This window comes from Sceloporus occidentalis, unplaced genomic scaffold, assembly GCF_023333645.1.
Source record: "Sceloporus occidentalis isolate IW3139 unplaced genomic scaffold, rSceOcc1.0.p SCAF_7, whole genome shotgun sequence".
NCBI lineage: Eukaryota > Metazoa > Chordata > Lepidosauria > Squamata > Phrynosomatidae > Sceloporus > Sceloporus occidentalis.
In genome coordinates, this window is record NW_028316987.1 from 16166979 (window position 1) to 16189112 (window position 22134).

At 41.7% G+C, this 22134-nt stretch overlaps 1 protein-coding gene across 3 annotated transcripts in view; it reads left to right on the forward strand.

The window, feature by feature from the left end:
• The window catches only part of ARHGAP27 (Rho GTPase activating protein 27), a 76550-nt gene extending 57025 nt beyond the window's left edge, over positions 1-19525 (forward strand). For all 3 annotated transcript variants that reach the window (XM_089532084.1, XM_089532086.1, XM_089532085.1), the window contains 10 exons: positions 3943-4030; positions 5772-5876; positions 6666-6764; positions 8755-8860; positions 10116-10241; positions 10479-10577; positions 11197-11274; positions 13973-14107; positions 15703-15808; positions 16865-19525. In XM_089532084.1, coding sequence (XP_089388210.1) covers positions 3943-4030; positions 5772-5876; positions 6666-6764; positions 8755-8860; positions 10116-10241; positions 10479-10577; positions 11197-11274; positions 13973-14107; positions 15703-15808; positions 16865-17042 — 1120 coding nt within the window. In that variant the 3' untranslated portion in view covers positions 17043-19525. The remainder of the gene's footprint in view (positions 1-3942; positions 4031-5771; positions 5877-6665; positions 6765-8754; positions 8861-10115; positions 10242-10478; positions 10578-11196; positions 11275-13972; positions 14108-15702; positions 15809-16864) is intronic.
• Positions 19526-22134: the final 2609 nt, after the last annotated feature.

Here is a 22134-nt window from a genome sequence, read left to right on the forward strand (position 1 = left end):
CTGCAATTAAATAATCATGGTTTAAAGACAATAAAATACAATAAAATAACTTAAAATTAGAGAAGAATTGGTGGACAGAGAGATACAAGTTGCAATATACGGGATATTTAAGAAGTATTTTATGTTAAGAAGTATTTAATAATAATAATAATAATACGTTTTATTTATAGACCGCTATTCCGCAATGATCATAGCGGTGTACAGTGAAAATTGTAATACAATGCAAAAGTTAAACAGTTAAAGGAGGGAGAAGTCTCGTCCTTCAGGCAGTCCCTGATGTTGCTGGTCTGCCTGATGGCTCCCTCTGAGGCCGAGATGACAGTTGAGGAGGGAGGGGCCTCTTCCTTCAGGCAGTCCCTGATGTTGCTGGTCTGCCTGATGGCTCCCTCTGAGGCCGAGATGACAGTTGAGGAGGGAGGGGCCTCTTCCTTCAGGCAGTCCAAGATGTTGCTGGGTCTGCCTGATGGCTCCCTCTGAGGCCGAGATGGCAGTTGAGGAGGGAGGAGCCTCTTCCTTCAGGCAGTCCAAGATGTTGCTGGGTCTGCCTGATGGCTCCCTCTGAGGCCGAGATGACAGTTGAAGAGGGAGGGGCCTCTTCCTTCAGGCAGTCCCTGATGTTGCTGGGTCTGCCTGATGGCTCCCTCTGAGGCCGAGATGACAGTTGAGGGAGGGGCCTCTTCCTTCAGGCAGTCCAAGATGTTGCTGGATCTGCCTGATCGCTCCCTCTGAGGCCGAGATGACAGTTGAGGAGGGAGGGGCCTCTTCCTTCAGGCAGTCCAAGATGTTGCTGGTCTGCCTGATGGCTCCCTCTGAGGCCGAGATGACAGTTGAGGAGTGAGGGGCCTCTTCCTTCAGGCAGTCCAAGATGTTGCTGGGTCTGCCTGATGGCTCCCTCTGAGGCCGAGATGACATTTGAGGAGGGAGGGGCCTCTTCCTTCAGGCAGTCCAAGATGTTGCTGGTCTGCCTGATCGCTCCCTCTGAGGCCGAGATGACAGTTGAGGAGGGAGGGGCCTCTTCCTTCAGGCAGTCCAAGATGTTGCTGGGTCTGCCTGATCGCTCCCTCTGAGGCCGAGATGACAGTTGAAGAGGGAGGGGCCTCTTCCTTCAGGCAGTCCAAGATGTTGCTGGGTCTGCCTGATCGCTCCCTCTGAGGCCGAGATGACAGTTGAAGAGGGAGGGGCCTCTTCCTTCAGGCAGTCCAAGATGTTGCTGGGTCTGCCTGATCGCTCCCTCTGAGGCCGAGATGACAGTTGAAGAGGGAGGGGCCTCTTCCTTCAGGCAGTCCAAGATGTTGCTGGGTCTGCCTGATCGCTCCCTCTGAGGCCGAGATGACAGTTGAGGAGGGAGGGGCCTCTTCCTTCAGGCAGTCCGTGATGGTGATGTCACCATTTAGAGAATATGCAGCCCAGAAGTTTCTGTTACAGTGCACTTGAAGATTTTCTTCAAAAAATATGTGGGGACAAATTGAGAGTATTTTGCACATTATGCAATTTCCTCTCCTTTTCTTTCTGGGTTGGTGCTTTATCTCATTTTTTTTTCTTCTTCAGAGTACTGTTGATCTTAGGCAGATTTGAAAATAACATCCCATTCTCAGTCCACAAAAGTGGGACTCTTCAGCCATGTTCTCCAGGTGGAAGAAATGCTAGGAATTTGAGCAACAGGGTTGTGCATTTGTTTGGTTATATGCTGCCATCAGTGTACATGGCACTTTACAAGTAAAAGAACAACACAATAGCCCTGTCAAAGGCATACAGTCACACACACATGAGGGGGGAGCAAAGAGTAATACAGTGATTCTCAAACTGTGGGGCAAAACCCTAGGTGGGGCATGAAACTTGCTCAAGGGGGCATGAGGCCTGAAGGTCTAACCTCCCCTGTCCTCCTCTGTTTCCACACTTCTTTTCTCCTGGAGGGAAAAAGGCAAAGAGGGTACTTGGAACTCTGGCTGAGGGAGAAGGAAAAGGAGAAGAAATAGAAGAGCTATTTCCTTGTTTTTGTTGTTATTATCCACCCTCTGAGTGGATATGACCCATGGCGACTCTATAGATAAGACATCTCCAAGATTCCCTGTCCTCCACTGCGCTTTTCAGTTCCTGCAAATTCATACCCGTGACCTATTTTATAGAGTCCATCCATCCAGCATGGGAACTTCCTCGCTAAAACGTTAAAATATGAATATGCATGAATGTGTGAACAAAAATAGGCACACTAAAAGAAGTATTTTTATTTATATACTGTACTACTTCAAAGGCAGGGTGACCAGATGGCCTCCTTTTCCAAGACACACCCTACATTTCAACCTTCTGTCCAGGAAGAATTCCAAAATGTCCTCCAATTTGAACATAACTAAGAAGCCCATTGAGTAGCACCATGTTCGCCTTTCCCCTTTGAGTAATGTGTCTACTTGGCAGCCTGTCCTCACTGCAAATAGGGAGATAGGACGGGTCCTTCTAAAGTACTTTTTGCCTAGGAGCAGCAGCAGCAGACAAGACTTGCCCCCAGAACTCAGGGCATGTTTGTTTCTCTGAAGGGTAAAGGACAGCAAATGTGTTAGGCTAGGGGCTGCTTGAGGGCACAATGCAAATGTGGAAAGTTTTTTTTTTCCTTTTAATTTCAGCACAATGAGCAAATGAAAGGAATAATTGAAATGTAGATTCAGTCAAGGATTTGTTGCTAGTAAAGTAGAATTTTAAGCATTTGTCTTGCTCCAAGTTCTTAGAAGTATGTTGCAAGCCAACAAGGCATTTTAACAAAGAGAAGTTCATCAGAAAAATAGTTGGGTACATAATAAAATACAGTGCAGTCTGCCCTCCTTATTCATAGATTCTTTATCCATGGATTCAAGCATCCACAGTTTGAAAATATTAAAAATAAATAAATTCCAGAAGGCAACATTTGATTTTACCCTTGTATATAAGGGAAACGATTTACTATACTACTGTATTTAATGGGAGTTGAGCGTCCACAGATTTTGATATCCACAGATACAAAGGACCTACTGTATATGTAATATAACTATATATAAACCATATGAAATTAATTTACATCAATGTTTTTAGCCTTTATTTTGCAATGTCCTATATTTTTATTGAATGACCTACATTTTGTGATGCCTTGTCCTTTGTAGTTATAACATCTGGTCACCCTGGTCAAAGTGGGGATGCAACATCTGCAGGTAGATATAAAAGTGGTCACAAGGATAGAAAGTTTGAGAACAGACAGAAATACAAGAACCAATGCAATAAATAAAATAAAAAATAAAAACTTAAAAGGAAAGTCTAATTTTTTAAATTGTCTTCTCAGACTTGTTTTGCTGCCAGAACTAAGGTCTGTTATGGGGAATGTTGTCAAATGCTGTATAAAACCACTGTTTCCAGCTGATTTCAGCAGTATTCAGGCCCATTTGGCTCGCAAGTGTGAAAGGAACCTTTTGTCTTAGCAAAAAACACTTCCTTTGTGCAGTTGAAGCTCTTGTCCTCTTCCCACACCTCCCTCTGGTCTTGCTATCCCTCTTTTCTTATCTACTCCTCTGCTCTTCTGCCTCCTTTCTGCTCTTGCTGCAGCTGCTTCTTTGGAACTGACCTCAGTTTGGCTTCCTGAGTGTGCATCCACCTCATTCCTCAGCTTTGAGAAGTCCCACCCAGGTAGTACTGTGTGCCTAGCTTTTATCAGTGGAGGTCCTAGAGAGAGGTGAATGATACATGATCATTTCATATTGCAATAATCGAGTGAAGGAAGCACATGTGTGAACTCTCCCTCACAGAGACACAGTAGCTGGGAAATGGTGCAAGGGGCTGGGGGTGGAGAGAGAAAACAGATCACTAAACCTGGGCAGCAGGCCAAGGACATCAAATCCCTTTGCCCCAAACCCAGTTCCCTTTGCTCTTACACAGTTAACACTACTCAGTGGATTAAGTATCCTTTTCCCCTTGGTCTTATAGGAAGAACTGGAGTGCTTCATGGACAGTCTTGGAAGGTGGTGTCTTGACGTTTTTTAAGGATTCCAAGCATTCAGCTTCTGGCGGTGTAGTAAGTTCTGATCTAAGAGAGGCTAGTTGATATCACAAGAGTGGGGCAGGATAACTCCAAAGACTAACTTAACTTACATGAATGCCAAGAATAGCTTGCTGCCCTTTGCATCACTCCACCACTGGAGCTGCATTTGACTGGGGCATCTATTTGACACAGCCCAGAGGTTTTCAGCAGGGAAGACATGCTATTGGCCTGTAGCAAACCAACAAGGTGCCATGCGTCACTTTGAAGACTAACAGATCTAGTACACTGGACCCTTGTTATACGCTGGGTTTTGGTTCCAAGATCCCCCGTGGATAACAAAATCTGTGGATGCTCAAGTCCCATTAAATATAATGACATAGAAAATGGTGTCCCTTATAAAAAATGGAAAATCAAGGTTGGATATTTGAAATTTATACTTTTTTTTAACATTTTCAAACCATGGATGCTTGAATTCGTGTATAAAAAATCCGTGTATAAGAAGGGTTGATGCTTGTGTTAATCTAATTGTTGCTGCTCATAATCCTGAATTTAAATCCTGCACCTCACTCCACCTCTCAACCATATGTACTGTAAATACACTTAAAACCTTCAGATTGCATTCCACGGATCTGAGGAAGTAGGTTGTGTGTTCACTGAAAACATCACAATAGTTAAAGATTTTCTATGTCTTGGCTTGGTCATTAATCAGAATGGAGACTGTAGTCAAGAAATCAGAAGTGGTCTAGGACTTGGAAAAGCAGCTATGAAGGATATTAAAATCCACAAGACTAATATATATATATAATTAAATACCAAAGTCAGAAACACCCATGCCATAGTATTTCCAGTTTCTAGATATGGTTGTGAAAGCTGGACATTAAAGAAAGCTGTAGGGAGAGAATAAACTCATTTGAAATGTGGTGCTGGAGAAGAGTTCTATCCTTACAGTGGATGGACAAAAAGACAAATGAATGAGTCCTAGAACAAATCAGGCCTGAATGCTCATTAGAAGCCAAAATGCCTAAACTGAGGCTGTTGAATTTTAGATATATAATGATGTGACTTACTGGAAGAGATAATAATGCTTGGTAATGTAGAAGACAGTAAGAAGAGAAAAAGATTGCACTGCCAAAAGATTGATTTAACCAAGGAAGCCAACAGCCCTAAGTTTGTAAAACCTGAGCAGGGGAGTTGATGACCAGAGCTCTTGGAGGTCTCACATTCATACGGTTGCCATAAGTCAAAGTTCACACAACAAAAGCTGTGTGTTCACAAAACCTCATAGTATAATAAACCTTTTAGGGCTTAGAGAATTACTTTTTAAAAGTAATTCAACATAGTTATAGTTCCAATTGCTTGTTGTTATAGATACAGATATTAAAAGTTTTCAGTCATTTTTGTTGTTAAAAAAATCAATGTCACAAGCCACTGGGTTGTGCTATAAAACACACCCTTCCATGAGCTTTGTCATTGTCACCATAACACCCACAACGGAACATTAGGCAGCATCACAAGGCACCACTTGATCATGAGATGTTCCTCTTCTGCCATTTAATGAAGCCACACCCTCACAACTATAGATGTAGCTAAAAGTTCCAGCTATACAACAAAATGAGTGAGGTATCCTTTATTACGTTAGAACTGTAATGTCATTTTATGCCTTTTTTCTTTGGAAAGGAAATTAATCACACATTAGTAGTTATTTGTAACTATTTAGTTTCAACCTTTGATATGGACAGTATTGCTCCTGTCTTTTCCTTCACTTCACTCTTAGAAACATCCTTCTGTATTGAGTAGCCCAGAATACACTGTGGATCTTCATGGAGCAACACTTTCTTGGGCAGCCAAAGACAAATCAAGCAAAAAGAATGTCTTAGAGGTAAGGAATGGCCACCATCTCTGTTGAGCTGCTTGGGTATCTTTAGCAGCTGGTGATGCTAGAATTCAGGAAGGAAGAAGCAAAACAGAGAGCCATGCTGCTCATCAGAACCAGGATTATAAAGCATCTCTGCTTCTGGGCCCTTTCACACTACGTAGTGGTATGCTTTCACTTTAATTGCTATGGTTCCATTCTACAGAATCCTGAGATTTGCAGTTTAGGGAGAGATACTTAGAATTCTCAGCCAGAGTTCTAGTGCTTCTCCAAAATAGAAGTGCCATGATTCCATAGGATGCAACCATAACAGTGGTATGAAAGTCCTCTATCTTTCTCTCTCTCTCTGCAAAAACCAGCTGAGGAGATTTATCTTTGGCCACCTTCAAGAAAGACAGAAGGGCCATAATTCTTCTGACTATTGCTTCACATGAAAATGATGAGCTACATCACTAACTTATGGCCTTTCTCCTTTTCTCCAAGGCAACCAAAGAAAAGCTTCCTGAATGGATCTTTGAAAGAGGAAGGAGAGTGAATTTGACCATGTTTAGAGCCTATATGTGTTCCCACAGTGGGATTTAGAGAATGGAGAGGGAGATATTTTGGGGACTGCCAGGCCAGAGGGTCAGGTTTATAAATAAATTTGATGTCTGGCACTTATGGCTTTCACTATAGTTGGGACTCTAGAAATTATTGTAAATTGCAGTGAATCTTGGGGACAGCTTTCAAAGCTTTGGGGGTTGTGAAGAACATCTTCTCTCCAGTTGTCACATACTAATGCTTGCTCTGTTCTAGCTGAAAACACGGGATGGTTCTGAGTACCTGATCCAGCATGATTCGGAGACCATCATTGGCACATGGCAGAAGGCAATTGCTAACAGCATCAGCAAACTGGTGAGAGAGGAAGAGATGTCAGTATAACATACTACTGTGGGGCTTGTTTTTACTGTTAAATGATAAAGCAGCAAAACATTGTCTGTGATTCTAACACCTTCACTTTTCTTCTCCTGCATGTTTTTTTTAACATCTTTACCTCATGAAGAAGGCTGTGAAGCTTTGGAAACTCACATAATATATTTTGTGCATTTTAGTTTGCCCATTAAAAATACCACTGTTTTGTGGATTTTGGATTTTGCTGCATGGCCAACACAGCTACCACTGAATATGTTGCCCTCTACTGGTTCATCTTGTATTTTAAAACCATTGGTGCTCAATTTTCAACAGTAAAAAAGGACAGCCCTTATCATAAAGGATGTGCATACAAGCAAAATCGCCCCTCATTCTTTTGTATCTGTTGTCTGGTGTGCTTGTCCATTTTACCTATTGGTAGAGCTGGACTTGCTTTCCGGTACATTTAGGAATACAATCTTCATGTTGTTTAAAGTCAACCATATTCAGAAGCTTTCGTTGGAAATTATTTTTAGTAGAGCACCTGTAAATACCTTCAGACCCAACAACTTAATAAAATACACTCCTATTACATTATTAAAATATAAAAAATAAATAAAAATGAAAACTAAGGAACAGCAGAACTCTGTTTCTGAATATAACAGAAGTCTGTGAAACATGCTAAACATTAAACCGCCCAAATTAACTAGTACTATATCATTCATCCATTTATTAATAAACTTGTAATGCACACTATTAGAAAAGTGGATTTTCCCAGTTAAACAAATAGTTGTGAAATTTCTCATTACAGATTTTTTTCCACTACTGTTTTTTAAATATTTTAATAGGAATAATAATAGATCTTCTCATTATTCATAGTCTTTATCAGCTTCTATGTGACATTACAATTTTCATCCTTGAAGTTTTGTGTAACTACAGTGGGCAGTTGGTATCCACTGGGGTTTGAGTGCAGGAGAGGACCTGTCATGGATACTAAAATCCATGGATATTTTGGAATACAGTCAACCTTCCATATCCATGGATTCTTTATGCACAGATCCAATCATGCATGGCTTGAAAAATATTTTTAAAAATATAAATTCCAAAAAGCAAACCTTGATTTTGTCATTTTATATAAGGGACACAATTTTATATCTAATTGGACTTGAGCAGCCACGGATTTTGGTATCCACAGGGGTTTCTGGAACCAAATCCCAGCAGATGCCAAAGGCTCGCTGTATTTTCAAGCCATGGATGGTTGAATCCATGGATGCAGACTCCACAGATACGGAGGGCTAGCTGTCTTACTATTAGTGTTCATAAAAGTCAGTGTGGTATAGTGGTTTGAGTGTTGCACTAGAACGCTGGACACCAGGGTTCAAATCTCTGCTCAGCCATGGATACCAACTGAGTGACTTTAGTCAAATCATACACTCTCAGCTAAAGAGGAAAGCAGTGGCAAACATACATCTCCATAAATCATGACAAGAAAATCCCACGTCACCATAATTCAGAAGTGGCTTAAAAATACACAATTGCAACAACAAATGTGGACATAAATGTATGTAAAGACATTTACAGTCTTAACTGACTGGTGTCTTTGCATGAACTCAGTGAGGCAACTCATTTGATGAGTTCTGTTTTGCTACCCAGAAGAATGAAAGAAACAGCTTTCTTGAAGAACACTGCACTCTGAGGATGCTTCCAGACAAAGCTCTTATTGCACAACTGCCTTATCTACCTTATTTATCAAATGCAAGGTGCAGACAATGGAGTCTTCCATTGCTGCCCCTCTTATGTTTGAACAGGAGTCTTCAACCTTTTTTGTTAACGCACATACAAAACCCCACTTAGAAGCAAAAGATACCACAGCAACACAGTGCCTTTTAATGGGTAATGCTAGATGTGGTCCATCTGCAAGCACCCTTAGCCAGTTCAGAAAGGCAAAGATAAACTATATGCTGGCATGACAAAAGATGCTCTGCATTTCTCTCAGCCCACAGACTTCCCTCTAGAAGAGAATGATGAAAATGCAGCAGATTTGAAATCCAAGGAGAATCTGGGAACCAACAAAGAGAGAGAGGGTGAAAAGAAGAGCCCAGGTCTGTGTCAGTATTAATAAATGTTACATTTATTGCTTGATTTGAGGGTGGGACTAAAAAAAGAAGTGGAGGTTGGATAAGCTGAAATGGAAATGTCATACACATCTGACACTTGGCAACAGTTCAAACGGGTCTTATATTTGTCCACAAATACATTATTATATTTACCTATAATTAGGAATATGTAACAGAGACTGTACGAGGATATGAGTTTGGTTTGGTTGTTAATTTTTTTGGCAATTTGGGCAATCCGTGTGGCCCTGGAAAGTCCAGGAACAGAAAATTGGCTGCCGAACACTCCAAAAGTGCCTGTTTTTGTAAATTGCAGTCAAATTGACTTTAACCTATGGTGACCCTATGAGTGAGAGACCTCCAAGTCACTCTGTTATTGGCAGTCCTGCTCAGGTCTTGGAAACTCAGGGCTGTGACTTCCTTGATTAAGCCTAATCACCTGTAATGCTGTTGTCTTCTTTCCTGATTGCCTTTCACTTCAACAAACATTATTGTCTTTTCTAATGAGTCATGTTAACTCACAATTTATCCAAAGTACAAATAACCTCAGTTTAGACATTCTGGCTTCTAGTGAGAGTTAAGTCTTGATTTGTTGTACAACCTATTCATCTGTCCTTTTGGCAGTCCATGTTATCTGTGGAATTGTCCTCCTACATCACATTTAATACTGATGTCGATCTTCATCCTGTCAGATTTTGTCACTGTTCTACTTTCACATCCATACATAAAAACTGGAAATTCTATGGCCTGGATTATTCTGAATTTGGTGTTTAATGATATATAATTAAATAAAACACAATATAAATATTTATAAATAAAGGTTAATAATAATAATAATAATAATAATAATAATAATAATAATATTTTTACACTTGAGGATCGTATCTAGTTCCTTCATGGCTACCATTCCAAGTCTTAGCTTTCTTCTGATTTCTTGATTACAGTCTCCATTTTGACTTATGTCTGAGCCAAGGTATAGAAAGGTGTGATCTATGCATGGGACCCAAAACAGCAGAGAACTGTTTTTGAACCAAATGCATTTTGCAGTTTAAAAAGAGTGTCTGTCAACCTCAAAGACACTGAGCAAAATTTCTAGCATTCTGCATGAAAAGGCCCTAAAAAGGGGCTTACAGTTTCTCTTTTCTTTATGCCCCCCACCCTCCTCCCTTTGAAACAAGTGGGCAAGTTCAGTGGTAACACCTTCTCCCTCTTCTGTACTAAAATGCCAAATCTTCCCCTTCAGTCTCCTGGCATTCATCCAGTTCCCTCAACTCAGATTGTGATTCCAACAAAGTCCGTAATAAGCTCCGGAAGTTTCTGCAGAGGCGACCAACACTTCAGTCCCTGCGGGAAAGAGGCTACATCAAAGGTATAAAATCATATTTCAGGTGTACTACTAACTCCTTTCTTCACTTGGATGTTTTTTACCTTTTGTAATAGCTGGTTGAGTGCATCTAGTTTAAAAATACTTTTAACATATTCATAATTTACATTACTTGACACAGTAGGCCATTTACTGTCAATGAGATAAACCTTTTAGTATATTAGCTTAGAAAATGTGTGATCAAGTTCCTAATTCGTTTTGATTTGTGTTTTGTTAATTCAGATCAGGTGTTTGGATGTGCTCTGCAAGTTCTGTGTGACCGTGAGAAGAGTACAGTGCCTCAGTTTGTTAAGCAGTGTATCGCCGCTGTGGAGAAGAGAGGTACGCAATACTCTGTGCATCCACAACGTTGTGATTCTTTGCCCAGGCAATGCATATTCTGAGTGTTGTAATGGTATATGTGTGTGCCTTCAAGTCACCTGTCAACTTATGGTGACCCCATGAATTTTTATAGGATTTTCTTAGGCAAGGAATGTTCAGAGGTAATTTTACACTTCCTTCCTCTGAAATATAGCCTACTTCGCATGGTATTTGTTGGCTGCCTCCCATCCAAGTACTAATCAGGGCATGCATTATGCAAATTGAGCAGAACTTGCATAATTGCTTTTGCTTAGTGTCATTCCTTCTAATTAAACACTTATAAGATGTTCTGGGAGTCACTGTATTTTTAAAAAACTTCTAATCCTTATGGCTATCAAGTTACGCTTCAGTCAGAACCTGTAGATCTGGTGATAGCTCAGTAAATTGCTGAGCAGCACTTCCAAAGATGCATAATTCCTTACCCCAGCCCACAGAAGCATCATACCGCATGCAAAGTAAGGAATGTATATGCAAGTCTCTTTAACTTGCATGATTTTCTTAGCATAAGAAACCATGCATGGCAGTGCTTTTGCTCTTGTGGACCTCTGAAGGAAAAAGGTGTAATTTTTATTCCCCCTAGGTTTGGATATTGATGGACTCTACCGGATAAGTGGAAACCTAGCTACAGTACAGAAACTACGCTACAAGGTTGACCATGGTAAGACCCTTGGCAGTTGTGACTTAGTGGGAGAAGTAACTTGGGGTACAATGAGCACTTTTATGAAGAAGGTGGCGGTTCAGTCACTAACAGCTCCCTGCTTAAAAGCAAATAAAATTTGAATTAGTGGGAAGGATATCTACCTAAGGCTTTAGCGAGCCAGTGCTGATTTGTGTGGATACAACTGAGGGTAAAAAAAAAAAAAATACAAAACTGGGAATGCTGTATTTGAGTAAGATAGACTAGATAGAAACCACCTGGTATTAAGTTTAAAACATCCATGCATGCTTAGAAAGAGCCAATCTATTGCTCATGATAGCTAAATGGAATTTCCAAATCCAGATGCAGGCTACCTGAGTGCCAAGAGCTGGATTAAAATGCTGGGGACAGCACTTTTGATCATGCCCTATTTAGGGACTTCCCAGAGGCCTCTGTCTGCCTTTTATTGAGAAATTGAATGTTGGACTAAATAAACCTTTTGGTCTCACCCAGCTAAGCTTTTAACAAATGTTCAGAACTTGAGCTTAGAAATCTGTGGAAGTCTCTCCCTCTCCTGCCTGGTGTTCAGTATCAGTATACCAAATCCAGTATTGTACAGACAATTGATAAAAACCTTGAAATCTAGTAGTAACCTTTATTGAGAACACTGTACATTCTAATACTGAAACTACAAGTGTTTGAAAGCAGTTTTCAGTTGAAATACCTGGACTGAGTACTCCACCACCCAATTTAACTTCAGTTGTCAAAGACTGAAAACTGCCAAGGAGGCCCAAAGAACATATTTCTGGATTCTTCCTGGGACTCTTGCTTGAATTCTCTTACATAACATTAAAAAAATAGCCAGCGTTTTTTGGTTAGCCTTTCTTTGGAGGGGGAAGTTCTGTTAGTTTCTCTAGCATGCTTTTATAGGCAGCATTCTGCTTTCAAAACTCAGAGCCAGAGAGAGGAATTTGGGGGGGAATGGAATAAGCATCTTTCCTTGGACTGACTAGCTGACTTCAGCTGCTAGCTTAGTAGAACTTTTGGTACAATAGCTAGCCCTTTGCTTCTCCAAGATTAGAAGCAAGGAGGAAAATGTGACAGAAAAGATTATATAGAAGAAGAGACAATTAATAGGGAAAAACAATCACACATAGTTATAATAAAAAAAACTAAAACTTTGAAAGAATTTATCCATCACAAGCTTTGGGGAACAGATGGGATATAAGGAAATTGTAATAATATATATATATGTATATAGCAGAAATATATAGAAGTATATATTAATTTGTATATTGGTATTTTTCATGGATATTACCATATATACTCGACTATACAGTAAGTTGACCTCATGTATAAGTCGAGGGCAGGTCTTGGGGCCAAAATTGTGGATTTTGATATGACCCGTGGATAAGTCAAGGGTAAAACCTAGGGGCATGCAACAAAGATCTAAGGATGAAGCAAAGTAAAGCAATGCTGAAGAACTTACAAATTTCCAGCAGGCATAACTGTGATCACACTAAAGGTTGAATGGACGAAAGAACAGAAGGGAATGAGTGCTTCCAGGACAGATTATGCTCTTGCCTTTCACCAGGGAATTGTTCCCTTTTTTATAAGAGTTAAATAAAGTACAGGACTTACATTGACCTGTGGATAAGTTGATCCAGGTTTTTGGGTCAATTTTGTGACTAAAATTTCTAGACTTATACAAGAGTATAAGTTACATATCATGTATATTGTTATGTAAAGAACTTTTATAAGGACTAGTATGCATTAGATGAATTAGAACAGAATAGATATTTTTGGAAGTTCTAATACCAATAAGTAATAGAGGATATTATAGGTTAGTGGAAAGGCTTAAGAAAATAGCCAATCTACATATTAGGAAGTCATGAATGCAATGGCAAACAATAAGCAACACAGGGAACATATCAGGCATTATGTGTTTATTTGTTAAGTTTGTTTAATCCATTGGTGTTATTTGAGGGTGGGTGTCCTTTCTTTGTAATAAGTTTATGTTTATATCCATATGCATTTTTTAAAAGATGTATTTTTTAAAAAATATCTAGCTCCCTTTATGTTTGCAGCCAGTACTGGCTGTCTAAGAGGTAGACTTGAACCTTTCGTCCTTGTAGTTTAGTCAGTATGACCAGATGGCCTACCCAAAAAGGAGGACAAGGCACTGCAAAATGTAGGACATTAAAAAATATGGGCCATTACAAAATAAAAGCTAAAAAACACTCATATAAATATAATTTCATTTCATATACTTTATTTACAGCTATATTAAATATACAGTATTTTATTATATACTCAGCTGTATTTTTTTGATGAACTTATCTTCGTTAAAATGCCTTGTTGGTTTGCAATATATTTAAAGAACTCTGAGCAAGACAGGTACTGTCTCAGTGGTGGCTAGTGGCTGTCAGTGGGGCTATGAATCCATTCCAAGCTTTGGCTAGCTTTAAAAGAGTTGTCAAGGTGCTGATCCTATTCAGGGCCTTTTAAGGCCTGGGTAAAATGCTTGCAGTGGATTCAGTGCTGCACTTACATGGGAACTGGGCTTGCTCTTCAGTACAACAAAGTAGGGATGGGACCATTGTCTCGGTACAGATGTTACTGTACTGTGCCTCCCAGAATTCTTCACCTTTGGCTATGCTGGCTAGAATTGTCCTTGGATGAGGTTGCCTCACCTGATGTTCTGCCAACTCTTTTACAGATGAGCGCTTGGACCTTGATGATGGCCGTTGGGACGACGTTCATGTTATCACTGGAGCACTCAAGCTTTTTTTCCGAGAGCTGCCGGAGCCACTCTTCCCCTTCAGCCATTTTGACAAATTCATTGCTGCCATTAGTAAGAAGAGATCATTGCTTTGAGGGAGAGATGGTTGGGGAGTGATTCGCATGCACATATCAAAGCCTTGGTCTCTTTGACTGACTGTATTAACATCCTGTTGCTTTTATCTATATATATATGATTTAAAGCTTTATCTGTGGTGATATTTTATGGGAGGAGTTGATGGGAGAAAGGGAGACAAAATGAGAGAGAGAGAGAGAGAGAGAAAATTCTACTGAAGGAGAAGTCAAATCATATTCTTCCTTCTGCTTTAAGGCTCTTAGACTATCAGGGTTTTGAAGTAGCGAACCCATTTGGAATCCTGTTTTGGAGTCATAGAGTTAGGAGTTCTCCTCATCCCAAAGCCTAAAATCACCCTCAGCTCTGCCTGCTTGAGGCATAATTGCCTTTACTTAAAACACTGACTGTTGATACCTTTCTGGCATTTTCAAGAAAGTGCAGAAGGCACCAGTGGTTGAGTGGTAAATTCTGAAGTGCAGGTGCTTATCATGACAGTCCTCAGTTCTCTACCTGATCCCAGGGAGGGTCCAAAATACAAGTACTTCTGTGGGTCCATTTCAGCAAACTAGTTCTACCAGTTTTCCACCCTACAACTGTAGGTCTTTTGTAAAGCTAATGGGTCTTAAATGCTATTTAAGAGAAAGCTATTCCAAAACACTTAGCATTACAATAGTGAGAGCTTTCAACAAAAGGTTGCTAGCAAAATTCATCCTCCACACCACAGCTGCCTTGCCCAGCTACTGTGAGAATTACAGCTAAACTCAGAGAAAACTGAGTGTATGGTACATAAAATGTCCTTGTACCTGCTAATGAAGAAGTCCCAGCACTTCTAAGTCGTGGTTCAGCTAGACCATTGGGAAGCAGTGTATTTGTCACTCAGATTACGTACAGCAGAAAATGCATGCTGCTGAAAGATTGCAATTGTGTGCTTTATTCTCCTCTTTGTGACAGTTAATTGAGAGAGGAGTTTATCAGACAAGCGAAATTGGAAGTATAATCCAATGGCAATCTGAATGCAATCATGGGGTTTAACCTTATTGATAGACTACCACCTTTAATTTTGAGCAATGGCAAGCTATTTTCGGGCAGTGGGAAGTCAGTTCAAATGCAATTTGAATTCACGCAAATTTGTTGAACTAGCGAATTCACATGAATGTGTTCTGGCCCCACTTTCTTTTCATTTGAAATTAAGAGAAATTCCTCCCATGTGATAAACTCCAAAGTGTGTGCCATGGCAACATGTTCCTCATTGCTGCAATGGTGCAAAGTGGCAAGGCAATGATATAATGTCACATTTCCTATACCATTTTTATTTATTTCAAGCATCTATAACCTACTTTTTCTCTCTCAGAAAATAAAAGCAACACTAAGTGGCTCTGAGTTAAAACATACTAGATGTTGCAAGCTAGATGCACAGCTGTGTTTCAACAGCAAGCATGCCCTAACTGGAATGCAAAGACCTGTGCCTGAGATGTGCTTATGTAGGGAGGAACATGTTGGCAAAGAGGAGAATAGTGACTTTTGTATCACTTCTTGGTTTTTCTATTAAAGAATTGAAAAAGTGAGCTGTCTTCCTTTCTTTGGTACTGCAGAAATTACAGACCACACCAGACGAAGCCACTGCTTACGGGAGCTGGTGAAGTCTCTACCTGCTCCAAACCACAACACCATGAGGGCTCTTTTCCAACACCTCTACAGGTGAGCAGCTGCATCTCTCTGGACTCTGAGCTAGCTTGGATTATTGAATCCTTTGGAGACCCAGACCATGTACACAGTTAATTGCATGTCTTGCCCACACCCTACCCTAGAACTCACCTTTTGTCTTGTTATTACTCTGCCTTTTTTTTTTCCTCTTCCTCTCCCCATTTCTTCAGTAGCTTGTAGCATTTCCTGTCTTTCAGCTGCTGCCTGAAAGCAGGCTCTCCCTTCTTTCATTCTCTCCCCAAACAACCAGACTATCCTTCTGCTTCAGGGATGGAAAAGGTGTTGTGTCTCCTGATGAAGTTGGAGATGACATCTTTCCTATCCCTCACCATTGGCAGTGCTGGCTAGGACTGGTTGCAATTCAATAACATCTAGAGCAGTGGTTCCCAACCTGTGGGTCAGGACACTTTTGGGGGTCGAACGGCCCTTTCGCAGGTGTCGCCTAAGACCATCGTAAAACACATATTTGCATGTAGCAATGAAAATAATTTTATGGTTGGGGGTCACCACAACATGGGGAACTGCATTAAAGGGTCACAGCATCAGGAAGGTTGAGAACCACTGATCTAGAGGGAGGGCACACCTTCCCTACTCATGCACTAGACCAGGGGTGGGAATTGTGTAACTCTCTAGATGTTGTTGTACTGCCATTCCCACATCACCTATGCTGGCTAAGGCTGCTGGAGACTGCAATCCAGCAACATCTGGAGGGCCACAAGATTCCTACCCCTGTTTATGTTTGCTGAATGGACTAGGAAGGGCTTGATAATCTCTCTCTCTCTCTCTCTCTCTCTCTCTCTCTCTCTCTCTCTCTCTCTCACACACACACACACACACACACACACACACACACACCAGCTCTATGGGGCACATAAAGTAGTGATGGATGGTTTTCAGCTTGTGCATAAGCATTCACTTCATGAAGGTAAGGCACAAAAAGCAACTGAGGATTTGAACTTGAAGTATGTCCTCTGTGGTCTAGCTATATTGCCACTTGCAACATTTCAGGGTCTTTTGCTACATGGAGTCCTCGTTTCTCTTTTCCTTCAGGGTTATAGAGTACCGGGAGGAGAACCGCATGTCAGTGCAAAGCATCGCCATTGTGTTTGGACCAACGTTACTGAAGCCAGAGAAAGAAGAAGGAAATATGACTATGCACATGGTTTTCCAGAACCAGATTGTGGAGCAAATCCTTACCCAATTCAGCTACATATTCCCAGAGAGCTAAAACCTCCCAGCAGAGCATGGGACTCTAATGAAGGAATAGCCTCAATGCAAGGGCTGGTCCCTTTGCTACAAGAAAGGTGTTGCTGAGCAGTGCCAAGTGAAGAGACGGCAAATCTGGCAAGAGAGTGCAAGGACAAGGAATAAAAGTATTGATGTGGGATTCCTCATGACTACTTGCCTCTTTCCAGTGCTGGGCATGTGGGAAATGAAACCCCTGTTGCACAGGAAGAAAATGGCTAATAGTTCAGCAAAGCATTCTGGATTAGCAAGGTTCAACTACCATAATGGAGTGCCCTTTTGCTGAGGGGTGGTGTGAGCTGGTTTGGATGAAGGTTTGGGAATAGGGAAGCTTTTATGGCGATGCCTGTACCACAGCTGAGTTAAAATGTCATGGCTTCCTGCTAAATAATTCTGGAATTGTAGTACTGCGAATGTATTGTGACTCTTTTGTGAGAAAAAGATATGGCTGAAGATGTTTCATTCTTTCAGTAGACATGAGACTCCCTGACTCTAAATCATCTAGTTAGTACCTACAAGATCTATGTTTGCTCACTTGCATCAGAAACCATCGCAAGATACCAGTGGTGACAGTTCAGTGAGAGAGGATGCACATTTGTAGTCTTAACAGCAGGCCTCTCATTCCAGTATATATGTGTGATTTGGCTGAGATCAGGGGAACTTATCACTCCACTAGAATTTGGTATGTTTCTGTTATACAGTATTTCCTTCTAGACTATCCCTAGCCGTGGATGACAGTGAAGTCTAAATTACACGTAAGTCCAGCGAAATCCAGCATGGTTTAGAAGCTGTGCTGTACTCTCGATGCATCCAGGCTTGTTTGATTTTTTTCATGGCTTGTCGTCTTCCCCTATACAATGAGTCCCATATCCTTTAAAAAATGAGCTGTCTCAGTTAAGTCCAGGAAGCGAACAAGTTGTTCAGTGCACATTCTCATGGAGAAAGATTGAATTTTGTGGCATGGATTCTGCAGCATTCTATATGTCCACAGAGAAATGATCTGATGGCAGTACATCTTACTATTGAGTGGCTGCTCCAGCATCATTACAGGGCAATAAAAATACATTTTGGAATGTAAGTCCCAGAAGAATCCCTTAGCCAGCATTGCCAGTGGATATGCTGGCTGGGGAGTTCTTGGCATTCACAATCTCCAAAAGTAATATTTCCAAGCTCTGGAACATTCTACTCAGTTGTGTGAGGCAGGAACGTGTGGAAGCACTCCCATCTTCCAGGGCTGTCCTTCAGCAATGGCATACTAAGACAAGGATGGGGGAAAGTGTGTCCCTGTAGATATTATTAGATCATTGCTTAGCTAGCATAAACAATGATGGAGGTTGATGGGAGTGGCATTCTACTAACATCTTGAGGGTCACACATTCCCTATCCTTCCTTACAGGGGAACGCTGTTTCAAAATGGCACTTGCCATACTGTGCATAAACATAGAAGTTTGTGTGTCTGCTACCTTAGGCTTGACTTTGGGTTGGTGATCCTGCACAGACTGTGCGCACATGAGACATGGAGGCATCAAATGCAATATGTGGAAACATATTTTACAGAAGGGATGTTTCCTACCTACCTTGGGGCAGTGAGTGAGTAAGTAAAAAATTGTTGAATCTAGGACTTTAGTGGGAAGCGAAGGCCTCATCCATCACAGGAGACTTTCTTTATGCCTTTGCCTCCAGTCTAACCCAATACAAGCTGTCTGCTTTCCTTGCACTGTCCTGACTACTTCAGGATCCATAAGACGCAACTGTACTGCCCCAAGAACGTGCCTCAGAAGGAGAAACTTGAGAAATGAGTACATCAGTGCATTACCACCACAGCTTATTTTTGGATTACAGCTCCCAACATCCCCCAGCCAGAATGTCACTAGCTACACTAGCTGGGGATTCTGGGAGATACAGTTTGAAAATGAAATTTTTCCAAGGTCTGCCTACCACATACTGCCTCCTATGCCAAGACAGCTAATGCTGCTGTGAACACATCATTGGCGATGAGCTGAAATCTCCTTTTCTCTCTCTTTATAAAAACATACTTTATTATTTGGTGTTCACAGGAGAATAATGTTGTAATGAATTCTTGATAATGTGTATATTTCAAAATAGGAAACATAAATTATAGTGCAGACAACTACCCATCTGATAAACATCATCTGAAAAAGGAATATATTGTACCCAAATATTTCCTGTTCCTGCAAAGGGCTGATGTGTGTGTGTCCTTTACGACAACAGAAATGTGCAGCTCAGATGTTTTAGTCTGGTAACAGACATTAGCACATACCCATTGTGGCATGGGCTTTGAGGAAATAGTGAATTATCAAACTCCTGCTAGTTTATCTCATTTCCTGTGTTAAACAGGTGATGAATTTAAAAATGGGGACTGTTTTACAAAGACTGTGGCTGGAACTGAAGGAAATTTGTTGCTGAACAAATTAATGACATTTTATTTTTAAATAAACAGTAACCCTTGAGTAAAACAATTGTGTGTTTATTTGGTACTATTCAAGGTGGCAAACAATCATGAAGGACAATTTAAAAACAAGATTCTAATTGAAATCCCATTTTGGGGAGAAAGATGGGGTATAAATCCAATAAAATGCAACATACAGATAAATAAATTAAAATACAATAAAGCTTTTAAGATGTCTTTGCTATATGTCCTGTAAGTGACCCAATTCAATAATTTGGCCTCAGCATCCTGAACTGGCTGAAAATTCAGAATCCTTTTCAAAGAAAACTTCACATGGAATAGTCGTCTAAATGGAATGTAATAAGCATGTGTCACTTTGGAAAGAAGAGCAATGCACACCTGGCCACTGCCAAAACCTGAGCATCTGGATTCAAGGTGGAATCCAGAAACACACACAAACCGTGATATTCAAGGAGATTATGTTTCCATCCAGTACAGATCAAATCCCTGTTATCTGATCTGCCTTCCAACTGGCCAGAAGCATCTCTAGTTTTTTGTGGGTTTTTCAAGCTGTCTGGCCGTGTTTTGGAAGAATTGATTCCTGACGTTTCACCAGCATCTGTGGCTGGCATCTTCAGAGGTTGGTGGCATGGAAGTGGGCATGCAAGTGAGCGAGGTATATATACTGTGTGATTGTTTGGGAGGAGGTGATTTACATGTTAATCTGTAGAGAGATCTTGTAGCACCTTTGAGACTAATTGAAAGAAAGAAATTGGCAGCATGAGTTTTCATAGACTTCAGTTGACTTCTCAGATGCATTTGGTGGAGTGGAAACCAGGCACAGACATATATAAGCCATTGGTATGTGAGGATGTCAATTTCAAATTACAAATCCTTTGTGTATGGAAATGAAGTCTGGGTGAATGGAAAGGCCTCAGGGTGGGAGGATATGAGAGGAAGATTTGTGTCTATTTAATTAGCAATCCATTGTCTGCAAGGAAACCCCTTGACGCTGGGTGATGGTCATTTGCATTTGTTGAGTCTTGATTTTGGTGTTTTTCAGGACTGGTAGCCAAATTTTGTTTACTTTCTGGGTTTCTTTTTTCCTGTTGAAGTTGTGTTTGCAGATTCAATGGCCTCCCTGTGCATTCTGACCTGATATTTCAGACCAGAAGCATCTCTGTTTTATTTGGATTAAGTGTCAATATGTTCATCCTCATCTAGTCCATTCCCAACATCAGACATAGGTTTCGAACCAGAACAGGTTCTTGAGGTTAAATGGAAAGCAGAAAGAGAGTCAGGTGATGTTAGCATGTTGGTGGCACTGAAGAACCTCTTGAAATAGTTTGGTTCAGTGGTGTCTACGCAGAAGTGGGGGTGAGGGGGTGCGGAGTGCATCGGGTGACACCTCACAGGTGTGACACCTGGTTGGGTCCTCCTCTCACTGTGGGGGAATGTGTGCACACCAGTGTTCCTGCACCCAGTGCTGGCCCCATTGCCTGGCTCTCTCCCTGAGGAGGAAGCTGGACAGTGGAGGAGACGGGGAGCAAACACTCACCCCTCAAGTCTCCTCTGCTGCCTGGTTTTCTCCTGAGGAGGAAACTGGGCAGCGGAGGGGGGAGGCAAGAAGTGGCATCACTTAGGGGTTCAAGGCGTGCTGTCCGCACCAGGTGACACCTCAGAAGAGGGGTGACAGCCAGTCAGCCCTACTCCACCTCATTGCCATCGCCTCAATCTTCCCATGAGAACAGTATTACGAGGAGAACAATGCGATGGCACCAAGAGTCGAGCGCCCCCCCACCTCGATACCAGTTCCTTGGCATGGTGTGCAGCAGTGAGGGAATGTGCCCAGCCTCCCTCCCTGCTACAAGCAACTCAACACATGAGTAGAATAGCCTGCAGCAGGGAATGGGGCCTGAGCACACTCTCTCCATGAAGCGCGCTGCTCTATACGTGAGTAGAACAGCGCATGGCAGAGAGGAAGCATGTCCTACTGCATGCTGTTCTATTTATATGTAGAGTGCATGCAGTATGGCGGTGGGTGGTGCCCTTTTGGCCTCACCACCAGAAGCCTGCACCCAGTGCACTGGTTGACACTCCAGGTGGCGATGCCACTGAGGGTTAGTGTGCCCCTTCCATCTCCTCCGCCTGCCTCACTTGCCTGGCTGTCCCTTGGTGGGCTGCCAAGCAAGTGTGAAAGCAAGCAAGGCTGCGGGAGGGGAGGAGAGGCAGGGGAATTTGTCGCTGCCACTGCCTTGCAGCCCTTCAAAGGCTTGGCTGGTCAGCGGGCAGCCAGGGAAGGGGGACAGGTGAATGAGGCAGCAAGGAAAGCGCAGGACACTGCTGCTGCCCCTCTACACCAGGTGACACCAAGGGTAGTGATACCACTGGTTTGGTTTCTATGCTAAATAGCAAGAGAGGAGCCAGAGTGAATCCTGAGGGAGTCATACACCAAGAATGCCACCCAATGTTGGAAATCACCCCTCCGAGAATAACCAGAGACTTCATAAAACAGTGCCTCCAAGACTAATCCTAAACAGAGATCTCAGAAGAATACCAATGTCAATGCTAATGAGTTTTCGTAGACTTGAGCTTGCTTCCTCAGATGCATGGGATGGAGTCCAGAGGATTTGAGGAAGTAGGCTCAAGTCTAGGAAAGCTCATG